Source organism: Sceloporus occidentalis, unplaced genomic scaffold (assembly GCF_023333645.1).
Source record: "Sceloporus occidentalis isolate IW3139 unplaced genomic scaffold, rSceOcc1.0.p SCAF_7, whole genome shotgun sequence".
Taxonomy (NCBI): domain Eukaryota; kingdom Metazoa; phylum Chordata; class Lepidosauria; order Squamata; family Phrynosomatidae; genus Sceloporus; species Sceloporus occidentalis.
This window is the reverse complement of record NW_028316987.1, coordinates 80,521,319-80,542,820: the sequence shown is the minus strand read 5'-3', so window position 1 is coordinate 80,542,820 and position 21,502 is coordinate 80,521,319. Positions and strand designations below refer to the sequence as shown.

Genomic DNA, 21,502 nt, shown 5'->3' with positions numbered 1-21,502 from the left:
GCGACTCCCCCAAGCCAGCCCATCGCGCTCCGCTCCTCCCATCCAGCTAACCCGATTTCAGAGGCTGATCATTCCCATTTAAATAACTAGATTCCTATCCCGAATCAAGGAAAAAATAGAAGGTTCGACCCTTCTATTTTTTTAACGCGGGTTATACGCCTTTAACGCGGTTTATAAAAAGAACCAAGATACAAATCGATTTCAAATGGGGACGCATGCGGGGTGATCTAGAACCGTTCTAGGTTTAAATCGGGTTCAAATGGGCACGCTACTTTCTGAATTCGCTTCGTAACCCGCGTTCTACCCCAGTGGAAATGGCCCCTATAAATTCATTTAAACTTCCAAGACAAGACTGACTCACAGTGTGTGGTATTTCTCTCTCTCTGCATATTTTCTATGAGTTCAGTGTCTCCACATGAGCAATAATACTTGTGACGAAAGAAATCAGCGTGAAGTTTGTTTTCCTATGAACCTTTATTCTTAAACAGAGGACTTCAAAGGCATTTTTGGGGCTTTGTTTTGTTCTTGCACTCTCCTTTCTTTGACCTAATTCTGACAGTGAAAATACTTTAAAAAGTAATAAAAGAAATTCGAGCTTAGTATTTTTTTTTTCATTTTCAAAACTTGGTTATAAAAATCAATTTTCCAGGCAAAACATATTGAACATTACTTTGTGGTTAATGGCTGAAATTCGCATTTGCATATACTTTGAAACTGCTACTCAGATGCTATATAAACAAGGCATTAATTATTATTATTTTGTTATGTCTACATACCCTCCTTTATCTTTATAGAGATATCATCAGCATCTCTTTTTAGAGGGTTGATCCATTTGGAGGGTTTGAGCCAATGAGGAGGCAAGGGAAGTAAAATAAAGGAGGGAGGGAGGGAAAAATTCTTAATAAAAGGTTCTTTTCTCTGTCACTGGCTTTCGTCTCACATTTAACTCTTTCCTGATACACCCTTCATTACTTATGCTGCTTATATTTACCTGCATCTCAAAGTTCAACTGAACTTGTCGTCTCATTTCCATAACCACAAGTTTTGCATTTCTATTGCTATTCTTACACACATAGCCTGTCTGTCCCTGAACCATCCATTTTATGAATCTGGGGAAGTAGGCTTAACTCCATGAAAGTGCATGCTACTAGCTTCTTTCTTTCAGTTAGCCTCAAAGGTGCTATAAGATCCCTTTGCGCACTGATTTTCCAGACTATTATTATTATTACAAATTTATTTTCTCATATCCTGCCTTTCTCCCAATACAGGGACTCAAGGCGATGAACAAGTATAAAACATGGCTATGTCTTTGAATCCTAATATTTGGCAGACAGTTTCAGTCTCCCCCCCACCTTAGCTCAAGAGCTCTTACATGTCAGTCCTTGTTTACAGGAAACTAAGCACTATCATTTTTAAAGGTACAATTTAATCTCTTTAGTTTAGAGCATTTATGTACTCCTGATTTTTTCTCAAAACATTTTCCTGCAATGCACCAATGCGACATATTACTAGAAATCAGCAGGGTGACCAAGATAAAAAGAAATCCAATTGATGTAGCATAGTGATGGGAAATCTAGGCACAGAGGAACCTTAAATCAGGAAGATGGGAGAAATAAAGTGGCATCGTACAACAGATATTGATAATGTTATCTCCTTAAAATTTGTTTTCTCAGATAATAGTAATTAATCTTTTGAGGGACAGCAGCCTGTGGGAATGGTAAATCTTTGTGTATTTTTGTGGCATGTTTGAGCAACAAAAATTGACTGATTGACAGAATGGACAATGAGGACAATAATGGAACATTTGGCAAGGGGGATTTTTATTTGAAGAACAGGCTTAATCCCTTCTCCCTTCATACCACATCCCAAATTCTATTTGTCTCCTTCTGTGGCTGTTATTTGAAAACTACAACCCACAGAGCTGTGTTACATGCAGCCAGTGTGTGTGCATGTGCCCTCAGGTTGCCTTTTAATTTATGGCAACCCCATTAATTTCATGAGGCTTTTTTTTTTAAGGCAAGGAATATTCAGAGGTGGTTTTGCCAGTTCCTTCCTGTGAAATATAGGCTGTGAAATATAGATTCCAGTATCAGATGGGGTATGGTGCTTTTATGGTATTTAGGTCTCAATGAAAACATTCATACCCAGTTTTACTATCCTATTCATATATTCTGTGGTTCAATGCTGTTTCAGTTTTTGGTAGGAACACACCCAAGGGACAAAATGTTTGTCTCATTAATCATCAGACAAAATGTATACTCCCCGCTGCTGCTGGGTGCCACTTTCCTTGAAAGTTTCCTGCCTAAAAGATTGCAGTGATTTCAGGAAACATTGTTTCCTGATACATTTGGTTTAGGGTGACATCATATAATGACATGGCACCATTTTGAAACTAGATCAGAGTGAGATCAGAGCAAAATGTAATCCTTCCCACTCTTTCTCTGAGGGTTACCAAGAAGGAAGCTTTTATTATAAATGCAGTCCCACATTTGCTACAGTATCTTTGCAAAGGGCTGCTCGATGCACCCTTAAAACTTTGGGTATACTTAATGGGAATTTTGAATTTTCATCTACAACATTTTGTATGTCACACACAGTTTTTGAAATTCCTTTAGTAATAGCAACAGCAAGTACATTTCTATACCACTTATCAGTGAACTAGCACTCCTTAAGCAGTTTACAGTATGTAAACCAATTGCCCCCAACAAGTTGTGTACTCATTTTACTCACCTACAAAAGGATGGAAGGTTGTGTGGACCTTGGACCTTTGGGGTCAAACTCACAACCTTGTGGCTGCAGAACTGGCATTTAACCACTGTACACCAGGGCTTCTTAAGATTCAGTAGTGGTTTCCAGTGTGCTATTTGGAAATGTGTTAAGAAAACACCCAAGTCTCAGGCTCCCTAGAACATGAGGAAATGATCGAAACCATAAAGTGGGGTGATGAAGTGGGCTGACCATTTTTTTGCCCTTTGAGGGATGCACAAACTGACCAAAACAAAAATGAAAACAAAACCATAAAAAACAAAAACAAACAAACAAAAAACAAAACCCAACACAATCCCCTAACACAAAAACAAACATCTGAAAGTGGCTAGAGGTTCATACTTTATCAATACAGTTGACCCTCCTTATAGGCAGGCTTGCCTTCTGTGGCTTTGAGCTTATGCGGAAGGCAAGCTCCGGCAGAAATAATGGGGCATGTACTTGCACTGCATACCCCATGCGCCTCTGTAGGCACGCGCCCCATTATTTTCCATGGCGATTGAGCATCCCCCATGTATGGGGAGGGCGGACTGTATATATTTATATATACACCTATTTAAACAGAATCATATACTTGGAAGGAGACCTGTGGCCCATTGAGTCCAACCTCCAACTTAATGCAGGAAATCCAGCTACAGTATCCCCATCAGATAACCGTCTAGACTCTTTTTGAAGATGTCCAGAAAAGGAAACACCACCACTTCACTAGGCAATTGAGTCCATCACTGAACTGCTCTTACTGTCAACACATTCCTTCTAATGTTCAATAGAAATCTACTGTCCTGTAACATAAAGCCATTACATCTGGTCCTTCCCTGTAGAAAAGTAGAGGACAAACCTGTACCCTGCTCTCTGTGACAGTACTTTGAGGTATTTAAAAAGTGCCTTCATGTCCTCCCTCTGGCTTCTCTTCATCACACTAAATATGTCTTGTATCATTCTTGTTGTCCTTCTCTGAACTTGCTTCAGCTTGGATATATCCATCTTAAAAATGAGGGCTCCCAGAACTGAATTCAGTACTCCAGATGAGGGGAGCCCAGCCCAGCCCAGAATAAGGTGGGACTAATACTCTCTTTGACTTGGAAACAAATACAGGCTAAAATAGTATTTGTTTATTCCAGAATCACACTGCTGTATCATGTTCAATTTATTTATAACCCCATGGTTGCCAAATTGGCAAATCAGTATTTTCTCACGTTAAACAGTGGTGGGGGTAGGATGAAATCTTTTTTAAAAGTTGAATTGCAAGCCATGGAGAGTCCAAGGCCTTTCCACTCTTTTTTGGACAGAAAAAAGGTGGGCTGAAGAGACTCTGGTGGAGTCACATTCTGCAAAAGCAGCCATGGGGACAGAATGTGGCTTTGGGCTCCCTTTGCCCACTTGTGGCATAATACAAGATGGGATTCTGCAGAGGTTCTTCATAGCTGTGAAACTAATTGGAATAGAAGTGGCTCTTGATTTAATTCTGAATAGCATCCAGAGTTAGGTCCACAAGGCAAACATTGCTGAATACACTTCAAAAATATTCAGACTAAAGAAGTAATCTGTTACATATAATAGCTCATATTATAAACTACTTTGTCTTTCAGGTGCCACAGATCTCCTTGTAGTCCTTATGGCAACTTACTGATATGGCTATACGTCTGGAGTCAAAACATTTAAGTTGACTTTTGAATGCACTTTACATCTGAGAATGCATTTCATTTTCAAAGCTGGGTTGCATGTTTGAAAATAAGAACATAGAAACCAATCAAAGTTTAATTTACTCTGTTGCCAAGCTCTTGTTTGTTTGCTTTCTAGCTTGCTAAAAGTAGTTGCCATATTTGATCAGGAAAAATGTATTACAGCAAAAATGAGGAGAATTGCTAATATATTTATAATGAGTTTATAGAACTGTAAAGGAAACTAGCTAATGTTGGTAAGAGAAATATGTATGCACCTATAGTAGGTATATAAATATGTTTTAATAATCCACAATATATGTGTGTTTTCTTTGGGATATGATAATCTCCTGTCAGACTTTCATATGGGAATAATATACTCCTAGCCAAATGTAGCAAAACAGACATAAAAATGAAATTAAAAGATCGTGTGTGTGCACGAGAGAGTTTATTATCTTCTTACTTGGTGTGTAGGGAGTCATAACTTTTATGTCACAGCAACTCACGCTTTTTGAGGCATGGGTTGGTATGGAATGAAATTAAATATCTATCTGTAAGGGATTCATTTCAGCATTACTTATTTTCAAGATGGAAATCCATGCTTAATTTTTAGCAATTTTCCTACTATATGTTTCCTCCCCAAAACTATCAATTTTCTACTTTAAGACCCATTGTAGTATATGACTGGCTAGATCAAGAAGTTGGTAAACAAGAAGCCCACTCACCGCACATTTTGCCACTGAGAGGAGGTGCACTGCTTCCTGCTGCTGTTCCTATTACTTCATGGCAAGATTCAGAAGTAGAGGTTTTGAAAACCCACTCCTGCAGAAGATTTAGATTTTAGCTCCTAGAAGCACCAGCCAGTAGTAAGAGATTGTGAGAGTTGTAGTCCAAAATATTTGGAAATGCAAACTCCCCCCTCCTTCTGTAGAGAATGACATAACTATTTCACTGACATGATACTGGCTGGATGCAAAAACTGTTGGCATTACATGAAAGGAAAAATGGAAGCTTGTAGGATCACATATTTATATATCTTATATTTCTTTCTTATGTGAATGTGACAAGGAGCTGAATCCAAATGTTCAAAATAGAGTAGACCTATTAAACTACATATGTGTTGACTTACCAACCTCACAATGAGTCTATTCTAGTTTAAATGAGTACTTGGATCTATCCTTAGGAGCCAGGATGGTTTGTGTCTTGGACTAGCACTCTGGGTTAGAATCACCACTTAGTCATAGAAACTCACTGGGTGACCTTGGGCAAGTCATACTCTCTAAGCTTCAGAGGAAGGCAATGGCAAGTCCCCTCTGAACAAAACTTTTCTTGAAAACCACATGATTGGTTCACCTTAGGTGGTCATAAGTGAAAAACAACTTGAAGGCACTCAACAACAACAGTAACAAGAAAGAGTGGTTGAGTTACATGCTCCTTTCCTCTTCAGTTGAACTCTTCAATCATAAAAGAGATTCCTCATATCGATCTTTAAAAAGACAAGATACATGAAGAGAATGAGGCCTTTCCATGTATACATAGTGAAGCTGGTAAGAGACAAACATTTGTTCAAGGAGACAAAATTCTTTGGGAAGAAACAGCAAAGAACAAGACTTTGGTGTTTGTGCATGATAGAGCAGGGAATCAGCAAAAGGACTTAAGTGAAGCTGTAATATGATTGTAATGAATAGTAAGAAGTTTGAATGGATTCTTAAGTGAGTTTCATCTTGACTGCATTAGATTTGTGGAATAAATATAATGCAGATGGATGATTCTGAATTATTGTTTAAATAAACAGGCAGTATTTCTTGTAGTACATGATAGTTCCTCTGCTTTAAAATGCACCTGGGGGGAACAAACATAGTTTTCTTCTCTTTATTTTTTGTCTTATTAAACCTACCAGCAGGATTAAAGCCCAGCTCCTGCATTGTAATTACACTACATCAATCACCATATGCTGTTTTGTTTGTTTTGCATTATCTTTATTGAGATTTTACTGTGAGATTAATGAGTACAGAGTGAATTGGGGGAAGGGGGCAGAAATGCATCAGAGTTCTGAAGTCCTGGGAAATAATTTGAATTGCACTTGGGAATTCTTGGTTTAAATAGAGACTGCAAACACTGCACCATTTTTTTTAGTTTCTTCATAAACATGGAAGATTGTCTATGGTGTTTTGACTTTCAGTTCCCAATTGCTCCCAAGATGTGGTTCAGATCCTTCAGTGTTGCTTGTTTAAATGCAACATTTGTTGGTTTGTGGAAGAGCCATTCATCACCCATGACCTTAACAATGCCCCTCCCTCCCCACACTTGGTGAGACCTTATTAACCAATCAAAACTAGGAGGTATTTCTCTGTAAGGTAACTTTTATCATTGTAAGGACAGCAGAATGAGATCTAGTGCTGGCTTTTGTAAAGACCTGCTGTTTTTCTCATGGCATTGCTATCATAGCTGTTCTTTTTGCATTGTAAATTAGTTCCATTTGTATAGATGTAGAGGCAGGCATTTTCTAAAGGCTTTTGATATCTGGGGTGAGTAGCGAGTAGTCAGCTTTCCTGAATATATTTTTCATTGATACAGAATAAAATAGTCTGCCCCATTTCTTTTTGTTTTTCTTTTTTTGTCCTAATAATTCAGGAAGAACCTGTATTTTTAAAACACTCCTTTCTGTTTCATCTTCTCTTCCTTCTCCCAGCATGCACCACACAAGTGTCTGGATGGGTGTATAAGAATAATATTGGAGTGCATTCTTTCTCTCCTCTTTTGGTGGTCTAAATAAAAGACTTATTAGATCCCTGTTAAGCATTTCTTTGGGAAATCACCTGTCTTGTCCAGTTTAGTTTACAAGGTCATGGATCTAAAATCATCTGGAAATAGGCAGAGTGTTAAATTGCACTGTAGAATGATAAAATAAACCGAACCTGCCCAGAGGGGAATCGAGACTGCAAAGCAATGGTGTCCGTCTCATCTAATATATACAAACACTTGTAACAAGTTACTCACTGACGGACACAATTAGTCTCTATGTCCCTATTATACAGGAAGCCTTGAAACATGTGCTTGACATGCTGAGTTAAGAGAATATCCTCCAAGTGGCTTTTGTCTCCAAAGAATCATGAAGAAAATGGCTGTTGCTTCTGGGATTTTTTTTAAATTTGATATTGAGTTTTATTTTTTATTTTTATTAAAAAAATAGATTTCCACAATGTCATCTGAGTTATTTTATTCTGCATAATTCTGTGTAGCTTACTATACTGCATACAGAACTGGGAGAAAATACTTTTTGGAATACCATTCCCAGACTCTTTAGCCCAACAAGAAGTTGTAATTTAGAAAATTATTTTAAAACAAAGACCTATGAATGAACACATCACCATTGTTTGTATGAGAAGGGAGTTCTTCTGTTTGCTTGCTTGCTAGACATAATTTTCAAATTGGATTTGCCCTTTCTGTTGTCTTTACCAGTTCCTGCGGACATAACCCAATGAGTATATGGAGACCCTTAGCATATACAGTGGGCTCTCAATATCTGCGGGCTTGCCACCTGCAGATTTAAATATTTGCAGACCACATGCAGCATGTGCACTTTGCACCTGCTATTAAGGACAATGGGTCTCCCATTTTTTCTCATCCATGGTTGAGGTCTGGAATGGATCTGCCATGGATAGAAAGGGTGGATGGTACCAATGCTTTTGCCTTGTAAGTAAGATAGGGAGCCCTGGTGGCACAGTGGTTAAATGCCAGCACTGCAGCCACAAGGTTGTGAGTTTGATCCCAGGCAGGGCTCCAAGGTCTACTCAGCCTTCTATCTTTTCGTAGGTCGCTAAAATGAGTACCCAGCTTGTTGAGGGCAATTGGCTTACATATTGTAAACCCTTTGGGAGTGTTAGTTCACTGATAAGTGGTATAGAAATGTATTTGCTATTGCTATTCATCTGATATTTGCTTGATTACATAAAATAAGGTAGGAAGGATATATGAGGAATGCCTCCCCCCCTTCACCAATACATTAGCTGTGAAGATGTAACCATGAAATGTCAGCTGCATTTATATTGCAGAATTAATGCAGTTTGACACCGCTTTAACTGTCATGGCTCAATGCTATGGAATTCTGGGATTTGTAGTTTGTGAAATATTTAGCTTCCCCATGAGAATGCTCTGGTGCCACAACAAAAAGCAAATCCCAGGATTCCATAGGATGGTGCTGTGACAGTTAAAGTGGTGTCAAATTACATTATTTCTGTAGTGCAGATGCAGCTGTCATAATAATAATAATAATAATAATAATAATAATAATTTGTATTTATTTGTATTTCGCTTTTTCATAAAGGAATCAAAGCAGATTCCAACAGTATAAATAAAACTTCAAACAATTAAAAATTACAATTTAAAATACCCCAAACCCCAACCCTCCCCCAGTGATAAAAACAGTGACCAACCTATAAAAAAATGTATAGCTACATTTAGTAATTTAAAGCCTTATTGTTCTTTGTTTAAAATAAAAGCATATTTTATCAGATATCTATAGAGTAACCTCTCCATAGCTTTCAATTATCAAGGTGACAACCTTTTCGCTATAGGTGTCATATACAAGGGATTGGATCCATATTTATTCAGAGATTACACTCAACTATTTTATTGGAATTTAGATTAGGGTAGATCTGCACTGTAGAAATAATGTACAGTCCTCTCCCCTTTCTCACTGTCTTTGGGCTCGCATCCCTTGCTTATGTGCGAGGGACAAAGAGGGAGAATGAATAGGTCGCATGTCCGTGGTGCACACCTGTATGCTCCCATGCATCCATACCTATATTCAAGCCAATGGGACTTAAATAGGCGAAACTCCTTTTTCACAAGGGGGTCCAGAAAGGAGGGGTGATTGTAGTTGGACACTACTTTAAGTGCTGTAGCTCCAGCCTATGGAATAATGGGATTTGTAGTTTTAAAAAGTCGTTAGGCTTCTCTGACAAAGAGTGCTGGTGCCTCACAAAACTATTGATCCCAGGATTTCATAGGCTGGAGCCATGGTATTTAAAGTGGTGTCAAACTGGATTTTTCTACAGAATAGATGCACCCCTAGTCATGTTTAATTCTGTTGATTTCATATTATCATAGCACAAACCACTTGTATTTTGCTAATGCAGTGAAAACAGCATCAGCTTGTTTGTTTTTGTGTGGGGGCAACAGCAAGGAGACTGCTTTAAACTTGAACATGTCATTACGATGTTCTATATCAGAGTGTTGTTTTTTTCCTTTAAAGAGAACCCAAAAAGGGCAATGGCTAATAGTATTCTGGTATGATAATTTTCATCGATCAGTTCTCAGTACAAACTTCCCAGAACATAGCCATGCCCATAGGCTGCTAAGTACGGTGGGGGGTGGGAATCTTCTTTTCAAAATCAGAACATTTAATTGTAACTAATGATGTCAGTAGTACTCTCGAGTTTCCAGCCGAACTCCTGACGTTTCCTCCTCAACTCTACTGTTTGTTTATGAATATCCAGACCAATATAATCATTGTAAATTCAGTTTAATATGCCTGTGTTTCTCTTATTACACTTTATGCATGGCGGTCATGGTTTAGGAAAACAGCAATGAGAGGACTCGTTGAATGTTCTGCCTTTTCCCCTCTCCCCCATAAGATTATGGAGTTTATTAAGCTAGGATTCTCTGTTTGGTCTACATGGGAAACTCTGGATCAATGTCTGTTAGCAGACCAGATAAAGGAACAGGATCAGTGGAGAAGGGCATCAGAGGAGTCCTGATGCTTAATGCAAGGTTTATAATTTGTAAAGCCAGCAATGGTAATCTAAGACAGATCGGTTTACATTCACACTTGAGCTTTCAAAATATTTTCATAATATTTAGATCAGGGGTAGGCAACCTTTTTGACCCGGGGGCCGGGTTGCTGTCCCTCAGACAACTCGGGGGGCCGAAGCCAAGTAAATAAATAAATAAATAAATAAATATTTTAAAAATTAAATAATTAAATAAGCCGGGACAAATGTAGGACAAAAATTTAAAATGGAGGACACTTTTAAAATAAAAAATGAAGGATACGCAAAAAAATCTGCTGATTTTTTTAAAAAATGTTAATACAAATGCATGTTTCTGAGGCTTCTATAGACAATTGCCCCCTTGCTCCTCCTTGCTCCCCCTTGCCCCCCTTGAACCCACTTCCCCCTCTTTGCCCCCCCTTGCCCCCCTTGCTCCCCCTTGCCCCCTTTCTCCCCCTTGCCCCCCTTGCCCCTCCTTGTCCCCACTTGCTCCTCCTTGCCCCATGCCAGAGGCCCCTGCGTGCCTGCGCCAGAGGCCAAAGGCCCCGTCAGCAATCTGTGGCAGGGCCGGGCTGGGGCTGGTCCCTAGGCCTCGGCAGGCCGTAGGTTGCCGACCCCTGATTTAGATTCTATTTCTACATTACTATGGATTGTTATTCTTTTCTTCTTTTTCTTTTTTGACATCTTGTATTTTCTCCACCTGTGAAATTGCATAGGAGGTGAAGCATGAGATCTATTTGTTGCTTATCCATTTCCACATCATGAGAAATTATGTGTTCAAGGTCTGGGAATTTCCATCCCATTGTACTTGTGGTCTGCCAGCTACATATGGTGCATTGTTTATGGGAATGCAACACAGCACACTATTGATGTGCTCAGATAACAGTGGCAGAACAAAATGAAAATTTGTCTTTGACTTTGTACCACTTCAGACTACAGGTTACTGGATACTGTTCCATTTTACATTCAGGCAGTTGTTTGTGTAAGGAACTAGTAAGTCGAGTGACCTATGTGTAGAGGGATCTTGTAGCACCTTTGAGACTAATGGAAAGAAAGAAGTTAGTCTCAAAGGTGGTACAGGATTTCTCAGTGATTCTACAGACTAACATGGCTTCAGTAATAACCAGGCATTCATTTTTAAACGGAACCGTCTAATTTCTTTGAAAAATATAGGTTACAGTCCACAATTAGCTGTTCATCTGAAGAAGACATGTCAACTCTGAAAGCCCTGATAGTTTTTTTTTTAAAAAAAAGCTTCCTAGAGAGTTAATGGAAACTATCTAGAGTATTATTCTTTGTATAGAATAGGATTATGCAGTCTCCTTTCAAAAGTATGCCTAGGTTCTGATAATTGCCAATCAATATAATAGTGGGAGCTACCTCTGCATTATCCTCTCAATCTTACAAGCAAGGATGTGCATCTGCTCATTCAAAGGAGCCATCTGACGACAAGGCCACATCAATAAATTATAGTTTGAGAACGGGTTTTCCTTCATGTCAAGCCATATTTCTTGTCCCAACTGGGATTTCCCCCCTTAGCTTTGCAGTACCTCAAATCATTTAAATAGTTGTTCTTGGCTGTTGGTGGTTTCAAAAATGTTTGCAACACAAAGAGAAAATAGAGTAAAAACATTATTCCTGTGCACCTGACCTATTGCTTTTGGCTGTGGACTGTAAAATCCAACCAGCAACATTTATAGGATGAAGACAGATCTTGGGGACTTGCTGCTTTTGCAATCATAGCACATATTGACAGCACCCAAGACCTCTTTTCATGTGTATTGTGTACATGTGTATTTGGGGCAGTGGGCAGAAACACATGTATGATATGTTCTTGTGTATTGTGTAACTCATCTTGTTTTGTGTATTACTGAATGGTTTGAGTACATAGATACACTGCTTAACTGGTGCACACTCCCACACTCACATACATTAAAAACAAAAACACTTTTGTTCACTACAGATCTTTTATTTCACAAAGTGAAGTAAATTCAGGCATATCCCTGCGAGTGGTATCCCTTTCTTAATTACTGTGTTTCCCCATTAGATTTTAAAGTCTGCTTCCTTCCTCCTTCTTCCCAACTTTTACCTAAACATCTATTAGGGTATTTCCTAAGTAAACATTCAGCTTGAATTTTGGGAGCAAAGATGAAATCTTCCCCTCAGCCATCAGCCCCAGATTATCTTTTGTGTTGCTGCCACCTGTTTCATAGCTCTCAGCAAACAAGTATAGTTGGCCCCCCATTCTTTATCCATGGATTCAGCCATCTATGGCTTGAAAATATCCAGAAAAGATATAATAAAAGCAAACATTTTGCTATTTTCTATAAGGGCTATTTTGTATAATTTCACTATACAATTGTATTTAATGGGACTTAATGATCCACTGATTTTTTTCTTCACGTGGGGAGAGAGGTGTTCCTGGAATCAAATACCCACTGTGGATGTTCTCCAAACAATCAAACAGGTTATTAACTGTGGAAAAACATTCTAGTGGCATCATCATTGAAATTATCTTCTTCCAAGTTGTCTGTTCCTATTGCCAACTACCAGTCAGTATAAACGAGTCCACTATTGAATTGGCAACTCACAGAACATGACCTGGGATCTTTCTGCTGTATATCAGTTGGTAAGCTTGCGAATCCATCTCTGATGTGTTAAACTTCAGATACTTGTTGCATGGAGTTAGACAATGTTTTTGTTTCACATCTTTCTTCTTCTTCTTTATTTTGGAACAGAAAGATGAAAATTACCGAAGCCTTCCACGAGACACAAGTAGCTGGTCTACTAACCAGTTTCAGAGGGACAACGCTCGCTCTTCACTAAGTGCCACTCATCCCATGGTAGATAAATGGCTAGAGAGACAAGAACAGGTAACGTATTTACAGCTTTTGATAGGACAGTTGTACTCTGATCTTTATGTCTGTGCATGCCTACATGTGCATGTACATGCTCCATTATATTTTAAATGTTATTCGCTGGAGTGAAGATGGTTATGATCATCAGACCTTCAGGGATTTTTTAAAGGCCAGTAACTATGACTGCTGTGATTTCAGTTTACTGGAATGAATGTGTGCAAACTCTGAGCACGGATTCTTGAAGCATCCTGCTGGGACATGTCATGTAGCAAAATATGGATAAATAAGAACACAAAAAAATCTGTATAGTATCAAGTTTATTAAAATAAATAATGGTGAATGTGATTGGTGAAGGATAGGTAGAGCTGAAGTACGCACTCTACAGGAAGGCAAAAGTTGATTGCATTTATGATTGTTGGACTGTTTGGACTGTAGGTGGTGGATCAAATGTTTGACTGCATCTCCACATAAAATCTTCTCTTCTCATATGAAACTAGTATTTTAAAGTGGATGTCTTCTCCCAGAAACACAAACTGTATACATGCAGCAACATGTATTTTTGTATAGTTGCTGAGGAGTCTGAAGTTGTATAGTCCTAACATTAGGTATATCATCTGAGCTTATTCATCTTGTAGTTTGGGTAGACATCATGTAGGTATTAAAACAGTTGATCTATGTATATTAAGAGGTTCTTCATTTTCTACAGAAATTAGTCACAAATTGCTACAACTTTATCAGTGCATCAACTCAGGGATGAATTTAAGTTAGTAAGAAAGAGTTATTCATCTCTTCCTTGATCTTAGCAAAAGATAATTTATACAGTACCCTAAAGTACTGAGGAAGAGGATAGTGAGTAGGAAGGTTATAGTGGATAAAAACACATAATTATATCCACTCATTTACAGATTTTGTTGGAGCCCTTTACAAAATAGAAGCTATTCTTTGTTGATGTTGTTTCTAGCATAGTGGGAAAACCATTTTTTTTTGCTAGAGTTTTGACATCCTTTACTTCCCTTGATTTATTATCTCTCCCACTTATACACATGCTCCTCCAGTCTGATATGGTGTAATCTAACAATTGATATACACCATTGGTGTTGCTACTGATCATGGGCTAGAGCTCAAAGCTAAATTGCTCACTTACAGATATTATGTTAACTTACACTGTATCATATCAGGACTGAATTTAGCTTATAAGAGCTCTCCTGTCATCATCATACCTAAATTTGTTTTCCTTCAAGAAACTTGTATGCTTTCTCTCCAGAGTTTTGTAAGGAAATTATACAACTTTCTTGAACAGTCCTGTCCTGTAAAGAAATATTTTTCTCTGCCTTTGATTTGACAGTGGTTAAACAGTCGATCCACATGTTTTGGACTACAGCTTCTGTTATCCCTTATGTCTGACCACACTGGCTGGGGCTTTTAGTAACTCCAGTTCAAACCATCTGGAAAACTGTTCTGTGGGCTTACTGAAATGTTTGCTCAAAGTGAAAATTTTAAAAGATGCCATGTAGTATATAGTTAAGGTATTCTTATTGTAGGCTCCAAATTAAATGTCCCCTTTGCAGGCAAGTTGAATCAGGAGACTTAATGGTGACCTTCTAAGGAAATGCCTGCTATTTGCATATTTTAATATATTTGAAATATATTTGTGTATTGTGGTATCCTGACCCCAAAGTTTTTTAATGAGACCTTTTTAAAAAGGCAAAATTACTGCTGAGATAGACAGAGATAACAACACATGCTTGAATTGTGTTAGTTAACTGAATGTGCTTCTTTCCCCACTCCTTTTCCCTAAGTATCTTTTTTGTAGACTTGTAAAAAACTCTTATTAAATTTGATGTTAATGAGTTTGCATGTACCTAGAAAGGAAGGATCCTTTGGTGATTTCATATCAGTGGGATAATTAATTAAACTAAAATTGTTTAACAGGGCATGAACAGTGGAAGTAAATCCATAATGAGAGCAAAAATGAGCATGGCATTGAGAGTTTGATCATGATAGGCTCCGATGTAAGTGGAAATTGTGGTTTTCATCCCCCTTTCCTCCTTTTAAAAAAAGTCCAGGCAGGAGCACATCTTGGGTGACATATTTAGTCCTTTGCTTCATATGTCCCATGTGAAATTAGTAGCCAACCATAGTATCAAACTATCAAACTACAGTTTTTTGTTCGTTTTTCGGGCTATGTGCCATGTTCTATAACTCTTATAGAACATGGCCACGTAGCCCGAAAAACTCACAAAAAACTATGGATTACGGCCACGAAAGCCTTCGACTTCACATATCAAACTACGGTTTATTGTTTTGTCCAAATTCAACAAACTATGGTGTGCATGTTTGGTTTATAGTCAGTATATGAATGGAAGCTAATGCTATAATCAATCTGATACTCTTTCTTTTAGTGAAAATATTGCCTGCCATTAAAACAGAATTGTAAGCTTGTAATCACCATGTATAACAGTAACAGCTGACAGTAAGAGCTGTTGGACAGTGGAATACACTCCATGGGAGTGTGGTGGAGCTCCTCCTTTTGAGGTCTTTAAACAGAGGCTGTCTGGCCATCTGTCGGGGATGCTTTGATTGAGAATTCCTACATTTCAGGGGGTTGGACTGGATGGCCTTTGTGGTCTCTTCCAACTCCATGATTCTATAACTCTATGAGGAAAAAGAGAAGGGAAGGAAGTGTTCATGCCTAAGCCTTGTTTTAGTGGTTTTTGTAGTGCTAGGACATAACCTAGGTCTGTTACAGACTGCCAAAATAAAGCTGCTTTGGGTCTCTTTGGAGGTATGCTATTTAAATGATGCATGGGTCCTAAGAGTCCGGAGGTCACACCAAAGCCACACTCCATTCCTAAGCACCAGAGTGCAGTTTTTAGTGCAGCTTCTGGATACTTAGGATGCATGCATCATTTAAAAAGCATACGTCCAAAGAGACCCGAAGCAGCTTTATTTTGGCAGTCTGTAACAGGCCTTAGTTTTTTGCTTTGATAGTTCCCATAACCACATGGTCACACCATTTAACTAGCTGTGCGGTTTATTACTACTGTAGTTGTTTGTTTCCAAGGATGTAAAGATTTTCCACACCTATCCATACACCCACCCACTCTAACTCTCTTTCCAGCAATCCTTTTAAGTAGATTGTAACAAGAGGTAATGATCGGTCCAGAATTAATCAGAGTGTTTCATGTTTGAACAATTTGCATCTGGATTTGCTTGGTCCTAGTTGAACACTTTTACCATTACATTATACTGATAGTTATAATCATAACATAAATGTCTTGCTGCTTCATTTGTCTTGTGCAAATGAATGAAAAGAGATAACATTTCCTGTGGAAACAGTAACTTCCACATCTTTTCTGTGAGAGTGCATGTTCTCCTTGCTGATTCTGGTACAGCATGACGCAACTCCTCAGTGCCATTATGAGCTAACATATGCATAAGGAAGTCTCAGTAGACTGCAGAAAGGGACTTATTAAGAGAACAGAGCTGGCTCTTATTAGAGAAATTGCTGCTTCTTATTCCAGTGCTCTGGACATCAGCATCTAATAGCGGAAAAGATATTTCAAAATGCATTCATGCTCTTTTGTGCACTCTCCTGTATATTATACCAGTTTCCAGTAATGTGAGATAATTGGCAACACATCTTTTGAAGCTTTATGAACTAGAGTCGAGCAAGGGCACTTGCTGGTTAGGAATCTGCACTTGAATATTAGGATCGGTTCACATTGATATTATAAAATGCTCCTCAAAGTAAGCATGAATGGTATGAAATAAAAATGCCTTCCTATCTGTTATAGCCCATAAAATGAGACAACCTTAATTTGCTTTTTCACATTTATCACCTGCAAGCATGTTGAGCATTCCAATAATATACTTGCAGCCATTAATGTGTAAAGTAATTGTATGTTCTACAAGACACTGTCTTTAAAACTTTATATTTGTAATTATGATAGTGATGTAAGATTGCGTTTAATCCTTACAATCATAGAATTGGAAGGAACCATCCAGTCTAACTCCTTAGCATACAAGAATACAAAATTACATACCTGTTGCTGTTGTTGAGCAAAAAAAGAAATGCTTTCCTCCTTTATGGTAGTCATATAAACTATTGAAAGCAACAGATTTCCTATGATGACTTATTATTATTATTATTATTATTATTAACTTTATTTATATCCAACCTTTTCCCCAAGAGTTGGTGTCAAGGTGGCTTACACATTTAAAAAATTACAGTTAAAAACATATCCCCCAAAATCAACAGAAAAAAGAAATTTAAGTATTAATCATAGTTAGAAGATACACTTTATTGAAAAAGTTAAAGCAATATAATTTAAAACAATACAGCACTTACAGCTGTTTCTTTAAAATCCTCTGCTTTAAAAAAGTCTGTTGGAAAAAAAATCTTCACCTGCTGAAAGCAAGGACCAGGTTGTTCTAGCCTCCCTAAGGACAGCCCTTTCTTGTTTTTCCACCAACCATACCTATGAACCTTATCACACGTGGTCCAAATGTCATGGAAATGCTGCAGAAATGTTGTGGAAGCGCCAGGGATGTGATCATCTGTGGCGCTTCTAAAGTGTAATTGAGGCTTCCTGCTATGTTCCCGTCATGGAATTGTTCATGGGGAACCCATTTTCTGGATAACAGGATATCCTGTTATTCAGAAAATGGCTCCTCCTGGCTTCCCAGGAGGTCCTATGAAGGTGGTGTAACTGAACAAAGAGCCTCTCCTGAGCACCTCAGGGTCCAAGCAGGCTCAGATAGATAGATAGATAGATAGATAGATAGATAGATAGATAGATAGATAGCCTGGGCCTAAGCGATATAATGCTCTGTACAGAATGAAGAATTTTGCTAGCTAAATGTTGAGATTACCACCCAGCACAATTTCTCCAGTTATTGGAATGCAATTGACCAACGTTCAACAAACATACAGCTTACATCAATATGATCAATATGGATACAGATAAAACACAGTTCACTGAACATCCTGGATGGACAGACCAATTGATGATCCAGTCTTTTGGAGCTGGAAGTGAGTTGTTTAGGAGGTAGTCAGATTTGTGTATCTGTCTGCATGTGTTGTGTGCATGTGAGGCAGTGTGTGTGCATTGGACTGTATCTAGGAAAATTACTAAGGATTCCATATGGTGTCATATGGGAGGAAGTCAGTAGTGGTGGTAATACCATGAGTTACTGCACCATGTGACACCAACCCTAGTGATGCCACTGTTCATAAGTAGTCAGCTATTTCTCAGTTTGGGTATTGTGAGGCTAATCAATGATCTTGTGGTCTTCTGCTATTTATATATTCTGAATATTGGACTATTGGTATAATTGTTGCTAATTACTTAAAAGTTCCTACTGACAATGCTTGAGGACACTAAAAGATAAATGTGAATGGTCTCTAATATGATGCCATCTCCACAAATCTTATTTTTCCATATCTAAAATTATTACAAACTCCACACTCTTCAGCTGGATCAAAGCTCCAGTGGAATTGCAGTGAAAATTTGGCCTAAGTGAAGAGTATGTGAATGTTGTTGAATAGTGCCCTTAATTACTGTAGTGCCAATTGAATGCGTAAGTGAAATACATTAGTAGAATTAAAATTTTGTCTTTTATTCCCATGGTGGGTAATACAGTTAATGAATATAGATCTGACCAAATTAAGATAATTTATTTTAATGGTTTACATCACCGTAAAAGTTTTAGTGTAACACAGACCCATTCATACTAACTTTAAATAGAAACAGCCCTTGTATTCACTTCAAAGATTGTGAAGGTTGAAAGTTTTAAGTGTATTAAAGCAATTTACTTAATTATGTGTATAGAGGATATCACATATAGTTCACAATAATAGCCGCCAAACCCTCCCCCTCCATCTAGGTATTTAGGGATGTTTTCAGCAGTGATTTTAAAACATTGACTCCTATTTTGGGCTGTAGGACAGTATGTCTGGTGCCTATCATAGACATTCTTTCCTGATTTTTGAATTTTGGTACTGACTAGCTTCAATACATACAGCTAATTATTTAAGCAATAATTAATTTAATTGCAGATACAGAGTATGACAATGTCAGAGCTTGTCAAAAGTTTGTTTGAAAAGCAACTCTCAAAATGCCCATCCGGGTTGGACAAGGGCCATGCTGACAAAAATGCAATTTTCCAAAGCTCTCAGTAGTGACATGAGATTCAAGCAAATAAATTTGGGGTCAGGGAAATTTCTGGAGGGCAGGTCTGTTAATAGGGATCTATGGCCTGTTACAGACTGCCAAAATAATGCTGCTTAGGGTCTCTTTGGAGGTATGCTATTTAAATGATGCATGGGTCCTAAGAGTCCGGAGGTCGCACCAAAGCCACACTCCATTCCTAAGCACTGGAGTGCAGCTTTGGTGCAGCTTCCAGATTCTTAGGATGCATGCATCATTTAAATAGCATACCTCCAAAGAGACCCGAAGCAGCTTTATTTTGGCAGTCTGCAACAGGCCTAAGACAGCAAACAAAATACACATTTTTAGAGGTGCTATTCCTCTGAATTCCAGTTGGGGGCAGGGATGGAGCTAGCAAATAATAGAGGAATACTGTTGAATTTATATCAGTATTTTCCAAATGTGGGTCTCCCAATGTTGACGTATTGCAACTCCCAACTACATCTACAACTGATTAAGATTTTGTTTGTTTTTCAGAAGGTCACACAAAGCGCTGGCTTACATGTAACTTTGGCCTGATCCAGCAAGTCTTTTATATCTGGAAACATTTTTAAGGATAATGGAGAATTTAATTCAGTACACATTTTTTCTTTTTCATACGGTATGTGGTTTAAAACAAAGTTCTCCTTTTTGTGTTTACTTTTTTGAATGTTGTGAAGTTTTTGACCCCAAAAGCAAACCTTCAGGTGAAGAAAGCATAGAACTATAGCTTTAGAACATGCAGAAGAACATGGCTAGTTGTTGTATGTTGTTTGCTGAAATGTTCAGTTTTGAAAACAGTTTCATTTTTAATGTTTTCTTCAGACTCAAGCTGAATGCAAGTATGAAAAATTACAATAGCACAACATGAGCAAAATGGCTCCAAAGAATAATCAAGCTGAAACTTGACCATGGTGGTAGATGTAGGGTTAGGAAACATACATACATCTGAGAAATAAAATCAGAAAGGTACCAGCACAGAGAGAGTGGAAAACTCTGGGTGTAGGAGTGTTCAAAATAATGAGTCCAGAGTTCAAATAATAAATTGAAGTTAGGTACTCAAATGTGACACTGAGAAAGAACCATCTTGGATTGTTCAGAATACATTGGGTCTTCATGTAAAATTTCCCCCTTTTCTCAGGAGAAATAGTAACATTTATTTGGCCACTGTTGGCAGTAGTTTGCTATTTCTTATTGCTAGAAAGAGAATCATGATTTTACCTAATAGGTTAATGATCTGATAACTTTGGATACACCTGGAGGAGAATACCTTCTGGAAGGTTTTTATTAATAACATTTAGCCTAAGGAAAGAGCTAATACATTCATAATGCCCTGTCAAAAGTCTCTAGTCCTAGGTTCTCTGTGTTTATCAGCCTCATCAATTAATTACCAGCATGGGAAGTATTTTGATCTGTAATTAAATATTTAATTGATTAATTACTCTGATTACTATCTGTGATTGCTTTCTGTAAATGAGTGATCATAAATTGTCCCAGCAATACCAAAGTAATATGAGATTATCTAGTTTTATTTTAATGATCCCTGCCACCACAGTTATGAGATCAGATTTTCCTTCCTGGAATGCAGGACATTCAAGAATTATGGTAAAATGAGATACATTGAAGTATTACTGGGTTAAGAACTGTACTAAGTGAACAGAAGTCAGCAGAAATGTTGCAAGTTCAGCTTCTGGACTCTCTTAGGTTCAAAAGACAGGAATCTCTGATGAGAGTAAAAAACAACATAGTCTTAATAATTCTGGGAACTGTAGTTTGTTGTGGCATAAGAGCTTTCTGACAGAGAAGGCTAAATATCTCACAGAACTACAAATCCCAGAATTCCGTACTACTGCGCCATGGCAGTTAAAGCAAACTGGACTATTTTTACAGTGCAAATGCAGCCCTATGCATTCAACCAGGGACGTAGCCAAGGGGGGGGGGGTTCTTGGGGTCTGGACCCCCCCCCTTCCATTAGAAAAATGAATGGTGTGTGCTGCTGCGCCGCTGCACCCAAGCCCCATTATAATGGTGGCACTTAGTCTGGATCCCCCCCTTCCCAAAATCCTAGCTACGTCCCTGATTCAACACATGCATAGTGATGAAAAAGGGTCTCGGATCCATAAAAACCTATGCCAAATGAAACTTATTATGGTCTGAGAAGACTTGTTATTTTTGCTGCAACAGACTAAACCAACCCACCTCATCATTTTTGTGAAGACAGACGTTCAGATCCACTTCTGTCAAACCCCTGC

General features: G+C 38.2%; 1 protein-coding gene across 2 annotated transcripts in view; it reads left to right on the top strand.

Moving 5' to 3' along the window:
* The window catches only part of LOC149310016 (partitioning defective 3 homolog), a 654,223-nt gene that overhangs the window by 273,309 nt on the left and 359,412 nt on the right, over nt 1-21,502 (top strand). For both annotated transcript variants that reach the window (XM_089533491.1, XM_089533492.1), the window contains exon 5: nt 12,940-13,074. In XM_089533491.1, the coding sequence (XP_089389617.1) occupies nt 12,940-13,074 (135 nt within the window). The remainder of the gene's footprint in view (nt 1-12,939; nt 13,075-21,502) is intronic.